General features: G+C 35.6%; 1 protein-coding gene across 1 annotated transcript in view; it reads left to right on the forward strand.

The window, feature by feature from the left end:
• Positions 1 to 19,263, forward strand: part of FCHSD2 (FCH and double SH3 domains 2) — a 250,399-nt gene that overhangs the window by 116,989 nt on the left and 114,147 nt on the right. Inside the window, exons 6-8 of the mRNA XM_069469292.1 lie at positions 11,187 to 11,320; positions 15,282 to 15,336; positions 16,176 to 16,304. Coding sequence (XP_069325393.1) covers positions 11,187 to 11,320; positions 15,282 to 15,336; positions 16,176 to 16,304 — 318 coding nt within the window. The remainder of the gene's footprint in view (positions 1 to 11,186; positions 11,321 to 15,281; positions 15,337 to 16,175; positions 16,305 to 19,263) is intronic.

Raw genomic sequence — 19,263 nt, forward strand, 5'->3', positions numbered from 1 at the left:
GTATTTAAAACTTTGAGCATCACAAATGTTTCTGGTTGACATTTTACTAGGATTTTCTCATCTTAACATGTTTCCATTAACTACTGTATTTTTTAACTGATAAAAGTGATTATAATGTGAATCTATGGATGTTTGGAAAGCTCAGCAAACAATTCTTAGAAGTAACACTTTTCAGCTTAACTCAAGTAAATAGATCTTAGTTTCACAATGTTGGTATAGTGTGGCTTATATCAAAATAGTTATAATGTTATTAATCCTACTATTTCTTGAAAAGCAAGAATTACATTAATTTCTTAGTTTCAGCGTGAACCATTTTATATAATAATTTAAAGGAAGTTGACACATTTTGACCGATATAATAAACTTATTTTTAAAAACCCAGTGGAGGCTGGACATGGTGGCTCATACCTATAATCCTAGCACTGTAGGAGGCTGAAGTGGAAGGATCACTTGAGGTCAGGAGTTTGAGACCAGCTTCAGTAAGAGCGAGACCCTGGCTCTACTTAAAATAGAAAGAAATTAGCCAGACAGCTAAAAATAGAAAAAATTAGCTGGATGTGGTGGTGCAGGCCTGTAGTTGCAGCTACTTAGGAGGCTGAGGCAGGAGGATCGCTTGAGCCCAGGAGTTTGAGGTTGTTGTGAGGTAGGCTGATGCCTCAGCACTTTAGCCCGGGCAACAGAGCAAGACTGTGTCTCCAAAAAGAAAAGAAAAAAAAAAACCAATGGTGTCTAAAGTTTAATTATAAGGTTTCACATGAGTAAATGATTTTCAACTAGACCTATTTCTTTGATTATACAGAAATAAAAAGTTCATAGGAAAATGTCATTGTTTAATGTGATTTTTTTTTTTTTAAGTGCTGTTAAAAGTAGATGATTGAATTGTGCCCTTTTGGAAATAGACTTACAGAAATGGAGATTTCCATGATACCTAATAAGTAATTGTTTTCTTGTGGAAGTATTAATACTTTAGAAAATATTAAAGTAATTATTTTAAAAATAATATTTTAGAAGCCATCCAGTGTTTTGATTCTAATTGTTCTTTGGATTTTCTGAACTGTTTTACAAATAAAAACTAAAAAACCCTAATCTTCCCTGTTTGCCAAAGATGATTTCAATAGCATGAAATCAATATATTAAATGTATATGTGGGCTGGGAGTAGTGGCTCACGCCTGTAATCCTAGCCCTCTGGGAGGCTGAGGTGGGAGGATCACTTGAGCCCATGAGTTTGAGGTTGCAGTGAGCTGTGATGACACCACTGAACTCTACCTGGGGCAACAGAGCAAGACTCTATCTCAAAAAAAAAAAAGTATATGCGTGTATATGTAAAAAATTTTTTAGAGCATTTGCCTAATATCAGTTGCTTTAAATACATTTGTTTAAGAATGCCTATGTTTTATCTTTGCCAAAAATATTTTTTTCAAAGCAAACATGGTGAATAAACGTTGTGACCTATGACCGATGGTTTTGAGTTGGAAGAAAATGTGTGTATGGTGTGTATGTGTGTTTCTGATAGTTCAGAAACTACGTGGAAGGTAGAGGCAGAGAATTAAGACTACTGTAACTTCCTAGCCAGGAGAAAATACTGCTTTTAAAATTTTCAGTGTATTTACCAAATCTCTAGTTGAATTACTGGAAAGTTTTACCTTTCTCAATATTATAATGTTTTAAAATCATTTAGCTACCTCTGGTGCTTTTCTCTTCCCTTCATGGCATGGCTCTCAGAGTTGAATTTAACCAATATTCCTGGGCAGTGTTTGGTGAGATTTGATGAGTCCTCATATCTGTGAATTAGCTTGTTGTATACTATAACTGATAATAATGTTGTTTATGTTCCATCTAAGCAATTGTTAAACATTGAGTACATACGGGGCATACCTGTTAGGACTCTGACATTGCAAATGACAGAAAACCACTTCACATTGGCTTAAGCCAAAAAGAGAATGTATCAGCTTGTATAACTGAAAATTCTAGAACTTTAGGCACGGGGCTGAAATGATGGTATTAGAATTTAGATTTTCTTTTCATCTATTAGCTCTGCTTTTCTCAGTGACTTCATTCATTTGCAATTCTCTCCAAATGGTAGCCCCCAAACTGCCATATGTATAAATCTTACAGATAGCCATCCAGATTTTCCATCTTCCCAAAAGTTTCAATAAAATGGCCACTGCCATATGTATAAATCTTACAGATAGCCATCCAGATTTTCCATCTTCCCAAAAGTTTCAATAAAATGGCCAGAATTGCTTTCCATAATAGCTGCATCATTTTGCACTCCCACCAACAATATACAATGGTTCCAATTTCTCTACAACTTTGCCACATTTTTAATCTTTTTTTAAATAACCACACTAACAGGTATGAGGTAATATTTTATTGTGGTTTTAATTTGCATTTCCCTGACAATTAGTCATATTGAGCAATCTTATATTTTTTTTGCATTCTTTTATTTTGTATTATTAATTTTTCCTCCACTGTTAGCCTCTTAATTTTATAATCCTATATTATTCTTTTAGTAATTGCCCTTGGGATTCCAATATATCTCCCTATTATATTACCTTGAATCAGTAATTTTACTATTCCCCAAACTTTGTTCCAAATTAATTTATTATGGTTTACCTTGAATTAGTATTTTACCATCTCATGAACAATATAAAAACCTTCCAACAGAACAATTCCATCTACCTCCCAATTACGACTTTTGTGCTGTTAGACCTTTTGACTCTGTCCATATGTCTTTTGTACCTTTTCTGCATTTTCTGTATTTCCACCCTTTTTTCTCTCTGTACTTCAATCTGAATATTTAACATCGCTCTATCTGGTAGTTTATTAATACTCTTTCTGCTGTTTCTAATCTGATTTTAAAACTTATCTTTTGAAATCTTAATGTATTTTTCAGTTCTAGGATTTGTATCTGACTTTTTAAAATTATATTCTGTGTTTCTGATACAATTCTTCATGTTTTTCCTTTATCTTCTTAAACGTGTTTCTCCTAATCTCTTTTATAATTTCATTATCTGAATCACTATACATTTGATTTTACTATCTGCTCTTTTTCTTGGTTTTCAGTTATTTGAGTCTGCTGTTCTAGTTTGCCTTACAGTGTTGGATGGACATTGTGGATAAAAATTGTAGAGGCTGTGGAACATGTTATTTCCAAAGAGGGTTAAATTTTCTTCTGGCGGACAGATGGCATGCTATTAGATCACTTTGATCCTGTTACGGTCTGATTTTAGGCTTTTTAGGGCTGGTCTGTTGCATTTAACTCCTAGGGTTTTAACTGAAAGGGTGTTTACCAAGACCCTTCTACTTTAACTTGAACTCTAACTTTTGTCTTCTCAACATCATGTATCTGCTCTGATCCTCTGATCTCTGCTCAGTCATTCGCCTCTCAGCTACTGTTCTCTACTGGATTTCTTGGAGTTTCACCAAGCACATGCCTTTTAGAAGTCAATTACTGGCCGGGCGCGGTGGTTCACGCCTGTAATCCTAGCGCTCTGAGAGGCCGAGACAGGTGGATCGTTTGAGCTCAGGAGTTCGAGACCAGCCTGAGCAAGAGCGAGACCCTGTCTCTACTAAAAGTAGAAAGAAATTATATGGACAGCTAAAAATATATATACAAAAAATTAGCCGGGTATGGTGGCACATGCCTGTAGTCCCAGCTACTTGGGAGGCTGAGGCAGGAGGATTGCTTGAGCCTGGTAGTTTGAGGTTGCTGTGAGCTAGGCTGACGCCACGGCTCTCTAGCCTGGGCAAGAGAGTGAGACTCTGTCTCAAAAAAAAAAAAAAAAAAAAAAAAAGAAGTCAATTACTAACTCAAGGGGAAATTTCATACAGATTTTTGGACTTGTTTTTCCGCAAGTTCCAGATCTTTGCCTCTCAAGTTCCTGCTCTTTTGGCATTGCTGAACTCCAACCTCTGTCTCCACAGTCTAACAAGAATGTCACTTTTTTTATATCGTATTTCTCTGTGCCATGATTCAACAAATGCCCTGAGGAAAAAAAGTCAACTTTAATGTAGAGCTCACCTAGGCGTATTTCCCTTCTCACAGGTCTCATAGTCCCTTCAGACCAGTGTACATTGTTGTTCTTTAATGCTGACAGCTTTAAAAAATGTATTTTGTCCAACTTTTACAGTTTCCAGACTACAGAAGGTAGTCTGATCCAAGTTATTCCATCATGATCAGACCAATTTTTATTTAAAATTATCTCTCTACAACATTTTAAAGTTCATGTTCTTTTGAAAAGTTGCTCTACCAGGGCTATTTTCTTTCATAATATTTGGGGAGAAACACAGGCACATTACAATTATGAATGGCCTGAGATTATAATGAGAATGATAATGAATGATTATAATGAGAGTTATATCTTAGCCTTTTCCAAATCATTTTCTGTATGCTGACATTTGCTTATAAATCAGAACAAGAGCCACAACAAACTAAGACTTTTGGCCATTCTTATATTTACTTAGCTATGCTTTTGTCTATACTTTCTCATTTATACTAGGTTTACTTACCTTTCTTGAAATATTGATTTGCATTTTTATAAAACTTTAAAGTTTACAAACTGCTACCATATTCCTTATAGTGTCATTTGATTTTTAAAACAATGTAATAGTTATATAAGTATTTAATATTATTATACAAATGATGAAACTAAGGCTAGAAAAATATTATAAGAGACTTAGGTAGTAAATAACAGAGCAGGAACTTGAATATACTACTTCCTAATTCTAAATCCTATACAATCTTTAAAAAATCCTTATAGGCCGGGTGCAGTGGCTCACGCCTGTAATCCTAGCACTCTGGGAGGCCGAGGTGGGCGGATCGTTTGAGGACAGGAGTTCAAGACCAGCCTGAGCAAGAGCGAGACCCCGTCTCTACTAAAAATAGAAAGGAATTATATGGACAGCTAAAAATATATAGAAAAATTAGCCAGGCATGGTGGCGTATGCCTGTAGTCCCAGCTACTCGGGAGGCTGAGACAGGAGGATCGCTTGAGCTCAGGAGTTTGAGGTTGCTGTGAGCTAGGCTGATGCCACGGCACTCACTCTAGCCTGGGCAACAGAGTGAGACTCTGTCAAAAAAAAAAAAAAATTAATAAATATAGTCCTCACGTTGTACACAATTAAATCTCTAAACTTACTCATCTTACATATTTGCAACTTTGTATCTATCCCCATTTCCTCCCCTGTCCCAACCCTAGTAACCACCATTTTATTTTCTATTTCTGTGTATTCAACTTTTTTCCTGTTCTTTTTTTTTTTTTTTTTTTTTAATATTCTACATGTAAATGAGATCATGCAGTATTTTTCTTTCTGTGTCTGGCTTATTTCACTTAATATAATGTCCTCCAGGTTCATCCATGTTGTGGCAATGGCAGATCTTCTTTTTTAACACAACAATATTCCATTGTACATATATACACCATAGTTTCTTTATGCATCAACAGTCACTTTGGTTGTTTCCATATCTTGCTATTGTGAATAATGCTGCAATGAACATGGGAATGCAAATATCTTTATAAGGTAGTGATTTCATTTCCTTTGGGTATATACACCAAGGCTTTTCTTAATATAGGCATCGTTAAGCTTCTGTTTAAGTATATAACTTAGTCCACTCCAGAAAACTGGATTCCTATAGAAGAAATTTATTTTAAAAATTGGAAAGGGAATCCCAGGTAATCTTTTCTTTTGCAAATTAAGTTTGATGATTTTTATTTGACAAATGTTTTTGGTATTTTGCTATGTACAGAGCACTTATAAGAATCCAAATTACTCTGACTTTGAAACAGTTCACTTGGGTGGTAGAAAATATTTCATTGTGAATTTACTGAATGCTAGAGAAGAAAGGATCACTGGAGATCTCTTCATTGTGCACACAAGCTATTTCTAATAATGTTTGATGCAGTATTTTAGAAACTTAGGTAAAGGGGAGAAAGCAAGTAGAAATAGAATCAAGTTGAGTTTACTAGAGAAATTCTTTTAAAGATACAAATTATAACAAAATACATCTGGTATTGTGGCACATATAGAAAGTAATTTGTTAATTAAAACTTCTTATAGATGAAATGAATTAAATCTCTGTAAGATGTTTGGTCTCAGGATTAAGGACAGATGTCTTGTTCTTCCAATGAGAGAGGTAAGGAGTGAGTGGCTATGCACATATTTGTGAGTGCATGTGTGTGCGAATGTTTGCTCATGCACAGGTACCCATGATATTTATTTGTATGGATATATTGAGACTCTATCCAGATGGTGTGCAATTCCCAGGGAAACCTTTGACCTACAGTGTTTACTTTCTTCTTACAATAGTCAGATTAGCAGACCCTTTGTTGTTGTTGTTGCTGGGAAATTTTTTATTGTTGCTTCTATTTTGTTGCTTGATATTGGTCTGTTCAGAAATTCTGTTTCTCCCTGACTGAGCCTAGGGAGGTTGTGTGTTTCCAAGAATTTGTCCATTTCCTCAGCACTTTGAAGTTTATATGCTTAGAGATTTTTATAGTAATCAGAGATGATATTTTGTATTTCTGTGGTATCAGTTGTAATATCTCCTTTTTCATTTCTGATTGAGCTTATTAGGGTCTTTTCTTACCTATTTCTTGTTAATCTAATGAGAGATCTATCAATTTTGTTTATCTTTTCGAAGAACCAACTTTTTGTTTCATTAATCTTCTGTATAATTCTTTTGTTACGGACATCATTTGGTTCTGACCTTAGTTATTTCTTTTCTTCTACTTGGTTTAGGATTGGTTTGCTCTTCCTTTTCCAGTTCCTTGAGACAATTCATTAGATTGCTGATTTGTGATCTTTCTGTCTTTTTGATGTAGGCATTTTAAGGCTATGAATTTTCCTCTCATGACCACTTTTGCTGAATCCCACAGATTTTGATAACTTGTGTCTCCTTTGTCATTTAGTTTGAAGAATCTTTTGATTTCCATCTTAATTTCCTCCTTAACCCTATAAGCATTCAGCAGTAGGTTGTTTAATTTCTATGACTTTGTGTAGAATTGAGTGTTTCTGTTTTAGTTGATTTTTAATTTTATTCTACTGTGGTCTGCGAAGATACGTGGTATAATTTCTATTTTTTTAAATTTGTTGAGACATGTTTTGTGGCCTAAGGTGTAATCAATCTTAGAGAATGTTCTGTGAGCTGATGAGAAGAACATATATTTCTTGTTTTTGGGTAGAATGTTCTGTAAATATCTGTTAGTCCCATTTGTTCTAGAGTCCTATTTAAGTCCATTGTTTCTTTATTTATTTTATGCTTGGAGGATCTGTCCTGTTCTGTCAGTGGGGTGTTGAAGTTTACAGCTATTATGATGCTGCTGTTTATCATTTTGTTTAGATCAAGTAGGGTTTACTTTATGAATCTGGGCAATCTTGGGTGCATAAATATTTAGAATTGTGATGTTTTCTTGTGAAATTGTTCCCTTCACCATTATATAATGACCAACTTTATCTTTCTTTACTTTTGTTGAGTTGAAGTCTATGTTATCTGATGTGAGAGGGGCTACACCAGCTTTCTTTTGCTTTCCATTTGTATGGAATATTGTTTTCCATCCCTTCACCTTGAATCTGAATGAGTCCTTGTCGGTTAGATGTGGAGACAGCAGATACTTGACTTGTATTTTTTTATCCGCTCAGCCAGCCTATGTTTCTTGAGTGGGAAGTTCAAGCCAAAAGGTCCCAAAACAACAGCTGCTGGCATGGATGTGGAGAGAAAGGAAGACTTATCTACTGTTGGTGGGACTGCAAACTAGTACAACCTCTATGGAAAGTAATATGGAGATATCTCCAAGAACTAAAAGTAAACCTACCATTTGATCTAGCAATCCCATTATTAGGTATTTACTCAAAGGAAAAAAAGTCATTTTATCAAAAAGACACTTGCACTCAAATGTTTATTGCAACATAATTCACAATTGCAGATATGTGGAATCAAACCAAGTGCCCATCAATACATGAGTGGATTAATAAAATGTGGCATGGAGCACTACTCAGCCATAAAAAAATGGTGAACTAATACCTTTTGTAACAACCTGGATGGAATTTGAGACCATTCTTCTAAGTGAAGTATTACAAGAATGGAAAATCAAACAACATATGTACTCACTATTAAATTGGAGCTAATCGATCAAAACTCATGTGCACATATGGTAGTAAAACTCAGCAGAAATCAAGAAGGTGGGAGAGGGGAGAAGGAGATGGGTAAATACACACCTAATGGATACAATGCACACTATTTGGTGATAAGTACACTTATAACGTTGACTCAAACTGTGCAGAAGCAATTCAAGTAACCAAAATGTTTGTACCTCTGTAATATTCTGAAATAAAAAAATAATAAATAAATGCAAAACAAATAGAAGAAAGGTAATAATCAAAATCAAAGTGGAAGTCAATGAAATAGAAAACAAAAGCAATAAAGAAAATCGATGAACTAAAAAAAAAAAAATTAGCAGGCCTTTTCAGTGCATGTATATTACTACAGGACTTTCGGGCTTCCCTTCGGCCTAAACCACATTGATTAGTTTACCTGAGGCCAGGCACCTTCGGTTTGGAACACTTTGGGTATAGATACTTTATACCTGACTCTTTTAAGTAGCCTATCACATTTTCCCATTAAACACACTTGTATTTTTCAGACCATGCCCAATTTTTGGTTCTTATTATCAAATTGTAGCCATGGAGCACTCCCTCAGCTCTTCACAACTGCAAACACAGCATTATTAGGAAGCTTAGCACTTCTCTGTGGGAATGTCAGGTTGTCATTGTATCATTTATTAAACAAGAGCTTTGTATACAATAAGGACTATTACAATTTTTTCTTGTCCCCCCAGGGCTATTAAAATTTAAGAGGAAAGATTTTTCTATAAGATAAATGCTTACTTTTAGTATATGCATATAATGAGCAGAAAAAGGAATGAAGTACTGATACATGCTATAACTTGGATGAACCCTGAACATGTTATGATAAGTGAAAGAAGTGAGACACATAAGGCCACATGTTATATGATTCCATTTATATGAAATATCTAGAATAGGAAATCCAGAGAAACATAAAGTAGATTAGTAGTTCCCGGGAGGTTGGGGAGAAATGAGGAATGGCTGCTAATGGGTACAGGGTTCTTTTCGGGGTGAGGAAAATGTTTTGGAATTAGATCATGATGATGGTTGTACAACCTTGTGAATATACTAAAAACCATGAATTGTATACTTTAAAAAGGTGAATTTTGTGTTATATGAATTTTTTTCAAAAAGCTTACTATTGTAAGGTAAAGTATCTCTATATGAGACCTTAAAAACATGGTCATCACAAAACTAGGGTACACACTTTAATGGGTTACATGGTCATCACTTCCTTGGTGTATGACTTTGAGCAAATTATTTAACCTCTGAGTCTATTTCCTCATCTTAAAATGGGACTACTACTCCGAATAACTTTTTCACAGTCATTTTAAGAATGAAATGTGATAATACCTATAAACTGCGAAACATAGGGCCTGCGCAATGCCCACAAGGGTCTTTTTAAGTGTAACTAAGCATTCAGACTCTCGTGATTATCGTAGGCCACACCATGCAAGAGGTTACGTAGAAGGACATAGTACAGGAAATGCAATTTCTCAGCAGAGTGGCATCTGGCATTAATGGAATTAATTCTCCTACCAGCGTATGTCTCAGTTCACATAGCCTACCAGTCATTCTGTTTGGTTCTCCAGGTGAGAGGTCTGGGGCAAGGGAGTGAGACGCACATGTGTGGGGCCAGCCTTAGGCCCTAGGAGACTAAAATCTTTTATTACACCTCTGTAGACAGAGCTTCTAGGGTCCCTACAAGGGATATCCCCAGATACAGGAATCACTGTACTCACAGAAGCCGAAAGCCATGGTTTCTTTATCAGATATTTATAGTTCCTTTGTAGTTTCTTTCAAATTGATGCAATTTACCTGTGTCAGGGTTCATAGCAATGTTGCCTAATAACACAGCTGACACTGGGTCTTCTCATCAGGTTTCTATTGAAACACAGACCCAGAAAGTTAAACAACGGTCCAGTTTTTGTGCAGAAGAGAAAGGGTTTTATTTTGTTTTTTTTTAAACTGTTTATTCACAGCCTGACACTTATTAAGTGCTTGATAAATGTGAGTGGTTATTTTGCTTTTACCTACCCACACAGAACCTTATAGATCTCTCACCCCCTGTAAAGTAGTCCTTTCTTAACACCTAACAGTTTCTGGGAAAGTAGCCTGTGTGCCATATGTGTAAGTTTAAGTTTATTCTTGCTTTATCCTCGCTCTTCTCATGTCCTTGGTCGCCTTGCACAATAGTCCTTCACCAGTGTCTCCTGCTTTCCTGAGCTTTTGTCAGTTTCTACCAGTGGTATTACAGGCTCAGAAGTTTTTAGTTGGTGACTTCTCTGAGCTGGCCTTGGGCTATGAAACTTCTCAGTGGTGTGTTTCAAACTGGGGGAAATGACTCCTCCTTTGGATAGCAAGAAGGATCCAGTGTTACTTTGGCCGCAATGTGTCATAAGAATTTATTGATTAAACATTTCTTTGAATTATCATGTCCATCCCTTCTCCTAGAATGTATATGTGTATCCAAGTGGTTGGGCAGGGGATGGTTTTGATGAATAACTGTTATGTGATCAGAGGATTGAAGAACATTATTAAATAAATAATTGTTTGTGGTATGCAGTTTTCCTGCTTCTCTCCTTCATCCTGGGCTTATCAAATCAGAATTCTCAGGTTTCACTCCGTGACTAGGGGTCAATTCTTCAGTACCCTTTATACCATCAGTTACCCAAACATGTAAAGAGATTTTATTAAGATTGTGAAGAAATATAGGATTGCATTCTTTTGCCTTTATTGCCATTTTATCTCCAATAGTAAGAGCATTTTCATAGTAGCTCTTATTATGCCTTACCTTAATTTAATGTCAGTCAGCAGCAGCACTCAGGTTATTTCTCAAAGCACAGTTGTTAGGCAAACTGTGACAATATTTGATGTAGTATGTGAGATAGGAGTACCAGCTGTTTACTGGATTTGAATGAGTAATTTGAAGGACATTAAAAGTGCTGATTCTTCTCCTGGGTTTCCTTCCTGAAGGCATAATGTGTAGTCCTTAGGACAAAGTCATTTTCTGTAAGCCTGAAAACTGAAATTGCAATAATTGCACTTTTATGTTTTACAGTGTGTGGACCAGTTAACAAAGATCCAAACTGAATTACAAGAGACAGTGAAAGATTTAGCTAAAGGCAAAAAGAAGTACTTTGAGACTGAACAGATGGCTCATGCAGTACGGGAGAAAGCTGACATCGAGGCAAAGTATGTGTTTTAGCATTTCTGAAGAAATGATTATGCAAATAAAGGTTATCTTTGCTAATACTTTGTTAATACAGGCCATAGACTCATTCTCAGGTAGCATTGATTTCATTTGACCTACATATGTTGTATACTTTAGATCACATTTTTTATATTGGCCGATTTTTATTCAGTTTAATATAGCAAAATGGGAATATTTGCTACATTGGGTTTTTTCCCACATTAAATTAAATTTTGAAAAGGAAAGAAGACAAATGAACATTGTATTTACAGACTTGAAAGCTTATCAAAATTCTAGTTAAAGTTACTATGGTGTCTGAATATCAGGGTTTAAGAGCCTCATTTTTCTCATGCTAGACTCTAAATTAGTTGTAGTTGGAAATCTCTGATCCTCAGGATGCCCCTGGAGGACCATGGACACATGAAATGAACAAGAGCACTGACCTCCATATAGAAACCCTGCCCCAGGCACTGTTCTTTCTTCTACCTGAAATTCTAGTAAATAGACTTTTAATGTATGCTTTAGCAATTGTATGAATTTCCCTTTCAATATATATGAATTACAAGTCCTTTATTTTGAGAATAACAAGGAAGAGGAACTGGCAATTGGTAACAGAAGGAGATACAAAGCAAATGATGGAGATTTTTGCAATGATGAGGAAAGGTAAAAAGTTGATGAGAAAAAATAAACCTATGTTATAGAACTCTACTCTGAAGAGGTCTGTGAGAAGGAGAACTGAGACTCTGGTTCAATGTGCTGACCGATGCAGAATCTAGGAGTCTGAATTCCTAGTCATGAAATCAGAAGGCTTTGAACACTTATACAAACAGACCAGCCAGGAGGGGCCTGTCTTTCTAATATGGTTTTTATCTGCAGGAAATTTAAACAACCTTATTAGCAACTTGTGAAAATGCAGGGGCTCCTAGAAAGTTTATTTAGTACCAAGAGATGGTAAGTGAATACTCATCAAGTACTTGATGTTACAGAAAAACATACTTAATATTTCCCCAATTTAGTTTATTCTTTATTGTTTTATTTTTTGAGCATACAAATATTTCCTGTACTTTCATAGAGTCAGTGAACTCATCTTCTCACAAAGACCTGAAGTTTTTACTTTTTTTTTTTAATAAATTTTTTATTTTTTATTTTTTTATTTTTTTGAGACAGAGTCACGCTCTGTTGCCCGGGCTAGAGTGCCGTGGTGTCAGCTTAGCTCACAGCAACCTCAAACTCCTGGGCTCAAGCAATCCTACTGCCTCAGCCTCCTGAGTAGCTGGGACTACAGGCATGCGCCACCATGCCCGGCTAACTTTTTCTATATATTTTTAGTTGTCCGGTTAATTTCTTTCTATTTTTTTAGTAGAGACGGGGTCTCGCTCTTTCTTAGGCTGGTCTCGAACTCCTGACCTTGAGTGATCCTCCCACCTCGGCCTCCCAGAGTGCTGGGATTACAGGCATGAGCCACCGCGCCCGGCCGACCTAAAGTTTTTAGATTAGGAGATCTCTGTTAGGAATATCCTGGTACGGTGGTTTTTGGAACTTGTTTTTTAAACTCCCAGGGATTCTAGAACAGAGAATTGATAAATTCGTAGAGCATATTTAAATACCTAATTTAGCCATAGCTCACTGGGTAAAAATGAGAACAGTGGTAGACTATTCCTAAGAAGTGTGGATTTGATGGTCCAATTCACAGAGCTGATCACAAGGAACTGCCTTCTAACATAGGACAAAATCAGAGATGTACAACAAGTTAGACATAGTAATTCAGTGTGTAACCTTTCTGGAAAATTAATTTAATACAAGAGTAAGAAGTGCCTCTTTATCTTCATTCATTCACTAAATGTTTATATTGGGTACAAAAATGAGTAAGCTAAATTTTGTGCCCTCAAGAAGTTTAAAACCTAGAATTAGAAAATGTATCTAAAAGTAACTTTATGATTTGTTTATTCACAATAAACTTGAAGAAATTAAATGCCTAAAATCATTCACCTAGTCACTAGTAATTTACAGTAGTAATGTGAAAACATTGTTATGAAAGCATGAAAATATAGAGATTAATTTTGCTTAATGATAAGGAAAGACTTTATAGAAGTGACATTTGGGCAGAATCTAGAAGAATAAATATGATTTTCCCAAATAGAGATGGGGAGGAAGATCAGGAAGTGGAAATGAAACTGGACTACATAGAGTTTTGATAGATGATTTAACAGATGATGAGAGACCATAGAAGGAAGAGGTATACAATTTTGAAGGACATAATGAGTTCCATTTTGAATATGTAGATTCTGAAGAGCCTGGGAGATACTGAATTAAATATGTTTGGTAGGTAGTCAAATAGCTGGCTTAGATGAGAGTTTAAGCCTTAAGATCTCACTTTGGGGGTCAGTTGCCTATCAGGTGATAGTTATAAGGATGAAATCATACATAGAATGAGATGAGAAGTTGAGTTTGGAACCCCAGGGAATGTTAACATTTGAAGGGTAGATGGTAAAGAGTAGCACACAATATAGTTCAGTATTTGTGTAGTGTATGGTTTGTAAAAATCCTGTCTTATTTTTTCTAGATTGTTATCTTTGATAGAAAGTACTGTCTTATTCTATCTCTGATGCCTACCTTAATACCACACAAGAAGTATATGAAGATTAGCAAATAAAGCAGAAGCTAGAAAGTTAAAACCTCATACTGGAAGATCCAGGTGCAACTTGGTCTATTTGGATAATGACCATGGAAAAAGAAGAACTGGAAATACCCCCAAAACAGTCTTTCTTACCCTGAAAGGCTCTCTCTCTAAGATTTGAGTTTGTGGCCTTTGCTTTTCTAGATCAAAATGAATAGGAATCTGATTAATAAAAACAAAAACTCCATGAAATATGAATATGACAAGGTAGAAAATAACAGGAATATCTTAGACCAGTATTTTTTTTTAACGATGGGCAAGTAGTTGGGATGCACATGTGTTCATCCCTGAATGTTTTCTCTCTTGTTAGAAAGACAAGAGGCTGCATTTGCTATCCTCTTTACATTGGCTTGGCAGAGGCTGGCTGCTCCATCTTACAATCCCAAATTGGTCTGCAACTTTACTTCATGGGGCACAGCTGCCAGCACATGCATTGAATTCTCCCATGGCAATCACCATGACGCTGTAGTCAAGACAAACATTGCACCTTCAAAAAAAAAATCACTGGTCCTGGGAGTGTTGCTTGCTCCTTAGCATTTGTGTGTTGACTTTCACCCTATGGTTATCTCCAGTTATTTGGGTCAAATCAACATATTTTTGCTACTGACTGTTAGATTATGGTTCCCTTCCTGAACTTAAAAGGATCAAGGGAGATAAGAACACCAGAGTGGGAGAATATTAAATAGAGAGAACAAAATCATACAGGGCAGAGGGTCCAGGGACTTTCTCAGTACGTTCAGAATACCCTTAAGAGTAGAGGGGGCACATATGCAGGTACCCAAACAAGAAGAACTTTTAATGGGGGAAATAATGGAAGTAAGGGCTTTCTACAGCCAGTAGAACACATTCCTGGTGTTGTTACAGCCTTGGACACACAGCCCTGAAAGCCTGCTTAACCCTTGCCTCTATAGGTTGGTTGTCCCTGGGTTTGTCTGACCTTCCTTGCAAGAACTAAAGTGTGTAAAATTGTATGATACTGGAAATAACCTATAAATTGTGACTCTCGTTTATTAGGAGACACCAATATATTTTGATGTTTTCTTTGTCAAATTTTTTTATTCAATATATTGTTATTAATCCTAATATTTCCTATTTTACCATAATATTAAATTCTTCCTGTAATAAAATAAAGGAAAATAATAATTGCTCTTGGTTTTCCATTTTCAAATTCGTTTTTAGAACAGTATCGTAAAAAAGTCATTTAAAATAATTCAGTAATATTTAGTAATTTTATTATGATATAATTTGATTATTTTATTAAACATACTTTTCTATTTTTATTATAGATCTAAACTTAGTCTTTTTCAATCAAGAATCAGTTTACAGAAGGCAAGTGTAAAGGTGAGTTTTTAAAAAATGTATTTCACAATTGAGAAACCTCTCAGTTTATAAAGAACTGGATCTTTTTGAGGGCTGGAGGTGGATTATTTCTACCTTAGAGAAACCTTTTAAAGTCATTAACTCGTAACTTTCCGTCCTAGTTCATGGAGGTTTTTCACCTAGACGTCAACACTTTGGACACACCTTGCTTCTCAAGACTGCTTTAGGGATAAGTTTCTGTACCTTACCTGCTTAGGTAGCCTGTTTTAAGCTCCTAGTCCAGAGGCTTTAGAAAGCTCTACAGAATCTATTTCATTCAAGCTTAGACTCTAGTGCAGGTATTCTGGGCTAGATGCAAGTGAGTTTTGCCTGTGGAACCTTCCAACTGTGGAATGCCTGATTAGGTAAGCTTAGCGACCTGGCTTTGGCTGCCAGTCTCCCAACTAGCATGCAGTTCTTCTGGCACATTAGGAGTGTTGATTTTTTAAAAACTATTTTCTAACTCTGCTAGATTTACCCATGTCTTCAAAGATAAGGTACTTACTTAATTTTGGAAACTTTATTATCCCATCTGAATAAAACAAACAAGATATTTTGAAATTCTCTAGAAAGCTTTGGAAGTCTGTTAAGCGTAATTAATAAATATTTGAAAATGTTCTTACCATGTGTAACAGGACTAATCACTGTTTCATTCCTTATTAGTGATGAATAATTATTACATACACATAAATGTTTTTCCCACGTGGTTACCTTTATTCTTGGTGTGAAGCCATTAACTGTCAACTAAGAGTAGTAGTCTTACATGTTTTGCAGTGCAATATGAGTTTGCACTGACTGTTTTTTCTTTTACTATGTTTTAGTTAAAAGCCCGGCGATCTGAATGTAATTCCAAAGCTACCCACGCAAGGAATGATTATCTTCTTACACTAGCAGCAGCAAATGCACATCAGGATCGCTACTATCAAATAGATTTAGTTAACATTATGAAGGTAATACATTTAATATTTGTGGTAATTTTGCTTCATTAAAAACAAAAACAACTCATGAGTTGGGTGTTGAGTATATGGGATTGAGTCTATAGGGCAGTAGTCAGGCTACTTTGCATTTCATTGGAGTATACTTGATACTGTTTGGATAACCTCTGTTTCAGGTAATTCAGAATTAATTTTTAGTGTAAGAAAATGTTTAAAGCCAAATCATAGTAAGTGATTGTATTATTCCCTAGCTGTGGCAGATATTTGCTATATAGTAGTTATTGATACATATGATATAAGATTGTTATAAAAAAAATGAGATAACTCCTAAGCTGGGAAACTGCTTCTGAGCTATTTCCTGAGACTCAAGGCATTATTATTGATCAAGTATTGAAGCCAGGCAGAATCTTCAAGTATCTTCTGAATCATCAGAGGAAGACTGATATTTCAGAATAGGATTTTTTTTTTGTTAGGTTGTATTCTTATTTTCTGAAAAGCATTTATGTAAAAAACTTTTACAAAAAACAGTATTTTATAAAAATATTTATTTTTATAAAAAAGCATATTTTATATATCTCATATTAAAAAGTGTATATTTTTAGTGTATCTCTTAGCCTGAACTTTTCATTAACCACAATTTTAGCCTTCAACCATGTCTGATGATAATTATGTTGGCTATTTTTTATTTTAAAAAAAACTTAGATTTTTAAAAATTTCATAATTTTATCCTTAATTTATAGGTAAAATTGTACATTAATATTTTATGATTTTGAGTTGCCTATGGGACAAACAAAAGAAAGTCTAGCAGTTATATGAAGATGTCTCTAACCTAAGTATTATTCTGAAACACAGATAGATTGGATTACAGTTTGTGAAACCAAACTTGATCTTGTCTTTCCCTGTTTATACCACCTATATGTATGTATCTTTAACTTTCATTGAAGTAAAGAGAAAGGGTTGGAGGAGAAGAAAACATTTTTAACTTTCTGCCAGGTTCCCTACTGTTGCTGGCAAACAAGCTCTGCTTTGGATTGTGTCTCATTCTCTCCTGTTTCTCAAGAACCCAAACATTTTTATTTTTTTTTCTCTTTTATTTTCAACCCATCCCTCTCAAATGTGTTGTTCTTAATCACTGTCAAACCAAATATACTGCTGTAGTTGAATTGCTTGGTTTATGAATCAGCAATTGAAAGTGGGGATATAGCCAGAGCAGGTGCTCTTTTTTCAGTAGTGGCTCTGGGAAAGAGATCAACTCTGGCCAGAAACTACAAGCTCTTTCCTTGAAAGTAGAGACAAGACATTTCCTGGGACCTTCAGGGAAAAACAAGAGTGTTGGAGGGAGTCAAACTGGACCAAGAAGTATCTTATTGCAAAATTTTTTCTTAACTTTTTCTTGACTGCCTGAAATCCCCATTACCTAGCTTCTATCCTGTTGTGACTTCTGCTGGTTAGAATACGCATTAGAATATAGAGACAAGGAATTGTTTTGACATCCCAGGTGACAGCTCTGCATACATGTTCCTTAAAGTGTTAGAGGTTCAGGTATGTTAGTGTCCTGTCAGGTGTTACATAGTGCTTCACACTTCCAAGGACCGACTGGAGACTTGACCTCCCATTCTAACATGGTTTCTAAAGGGAAATAACATATACTCAGTTTCCAACATGTTTACTGAAGATGGTTTTCAGCACAGCTTGCTTAAAGTTCTGACTCTATATCCTATATATGTCTACCATTAGATAAAGCTGTATATATTTTTCCTTATGAATATTTTAAAATGAACATTAGCTTAAGCAGCAGCAAAAATAAAATCCTTTATTTTTTAAAATTGAATCTATAGCCAAAAAAGATGGCCTTTAGTAAACCGGGGATGGTACATTATTATTTTGAGGGTCTGCCCTCTACCAAAAACAAAGAAGTTAATCAGCCTGGCCAGTGCTCAGATTATTATGTGTTCTTGAACTTACTCTGAAGTCCTCATGCATATGTTTGATCAGCATTGGGCAGATCATGCTTCGGATTATTCATTTCGTGAAACATTGTAGGGTACTAAATTGATTAAAAATAGAGGCAAGAGGCCGGGCGCGGTGGCTCACGCCTGTAATCCTAGCACTCTGGGAGGCCGAGGCGGGTGGATCGCTCGAGGTCAGGAGTTCGAGACCAGCCTGAGCAAGAGTGAGACCCCGTCTCTACTAAAAATAGAAAGAAATTATATGGACAACTAAAATATATATATATACAAAAAATTAGCCGGGCATGGTGGCGCATGCCTGTAGTCCCAGCTACTCGGGAGGCTGAGGCAGTAGGATCGCTTAAGTCCAGGAGTTTGAGGTTGCTGTGAGCTAGGCTGATGCCACGGCACTCACTCTAGCCTGGGCAACAAAGCGAGACTCTGTCTCAAAAAAAAAAAAAAAAAAAAAAAAAATAGAGGCAAGAACCCCTCTTGTCCCTTGAAATGAGAAAACATATTCTCAGTTTTCATGTAGTATATATTAACTCATTTTCTTCCTTCATGCTAATTCTATAGTCTACAATATTGGAAAACTCCCATCAATCTTGCTATTGCTACTTAGTAAATGTCCATCGTTGAATTAACAATGGCCCTTAGATGCCTTTCTTCAAAATATTTATTTTTGTGAATTGGTGTTAAGGTGATAATGCCCTAGTTAGAATCTTCTTTTAAAAAATTATATAGATAGCTTGGAAGAAGGGGATTTGATTCATTGATTTAATCATGTACATTTAATAGTCACAGTGTCCCATCTACTGGGTTAGGCTTTGGGAAGAGGCAAAAATGAGTAAGTCTCACTACTCATTCTCAAAGAGCTCACTGTGATGGAAGAGAGAAATATATAGAAATGATTACAAATTAGAATAATGAAATCACTGCTAGAGGACTGTGGTTAGTAATAATAACAGCTGTCATTTTTAAAATTGCTTAATAATGTCCTGGCATCATCCTAATTACTTTAGATA

The sequence above is a fragment of the Eulemur rufifrons genome, chromosome 6 (assembly GCF_041146395.1).
Source record: "Eulemur rufifrons isolate Redbay chromosome 6, OSU_ERuf_1, whole genome shotgun sequence".
In the NCBI taxonomy this organism is placed as follows: Eukaryota; Metazoa; Chordata; class Mammalia; order Primates; family Lemuridae; genus Eulemur; species Eulemur rufifrons.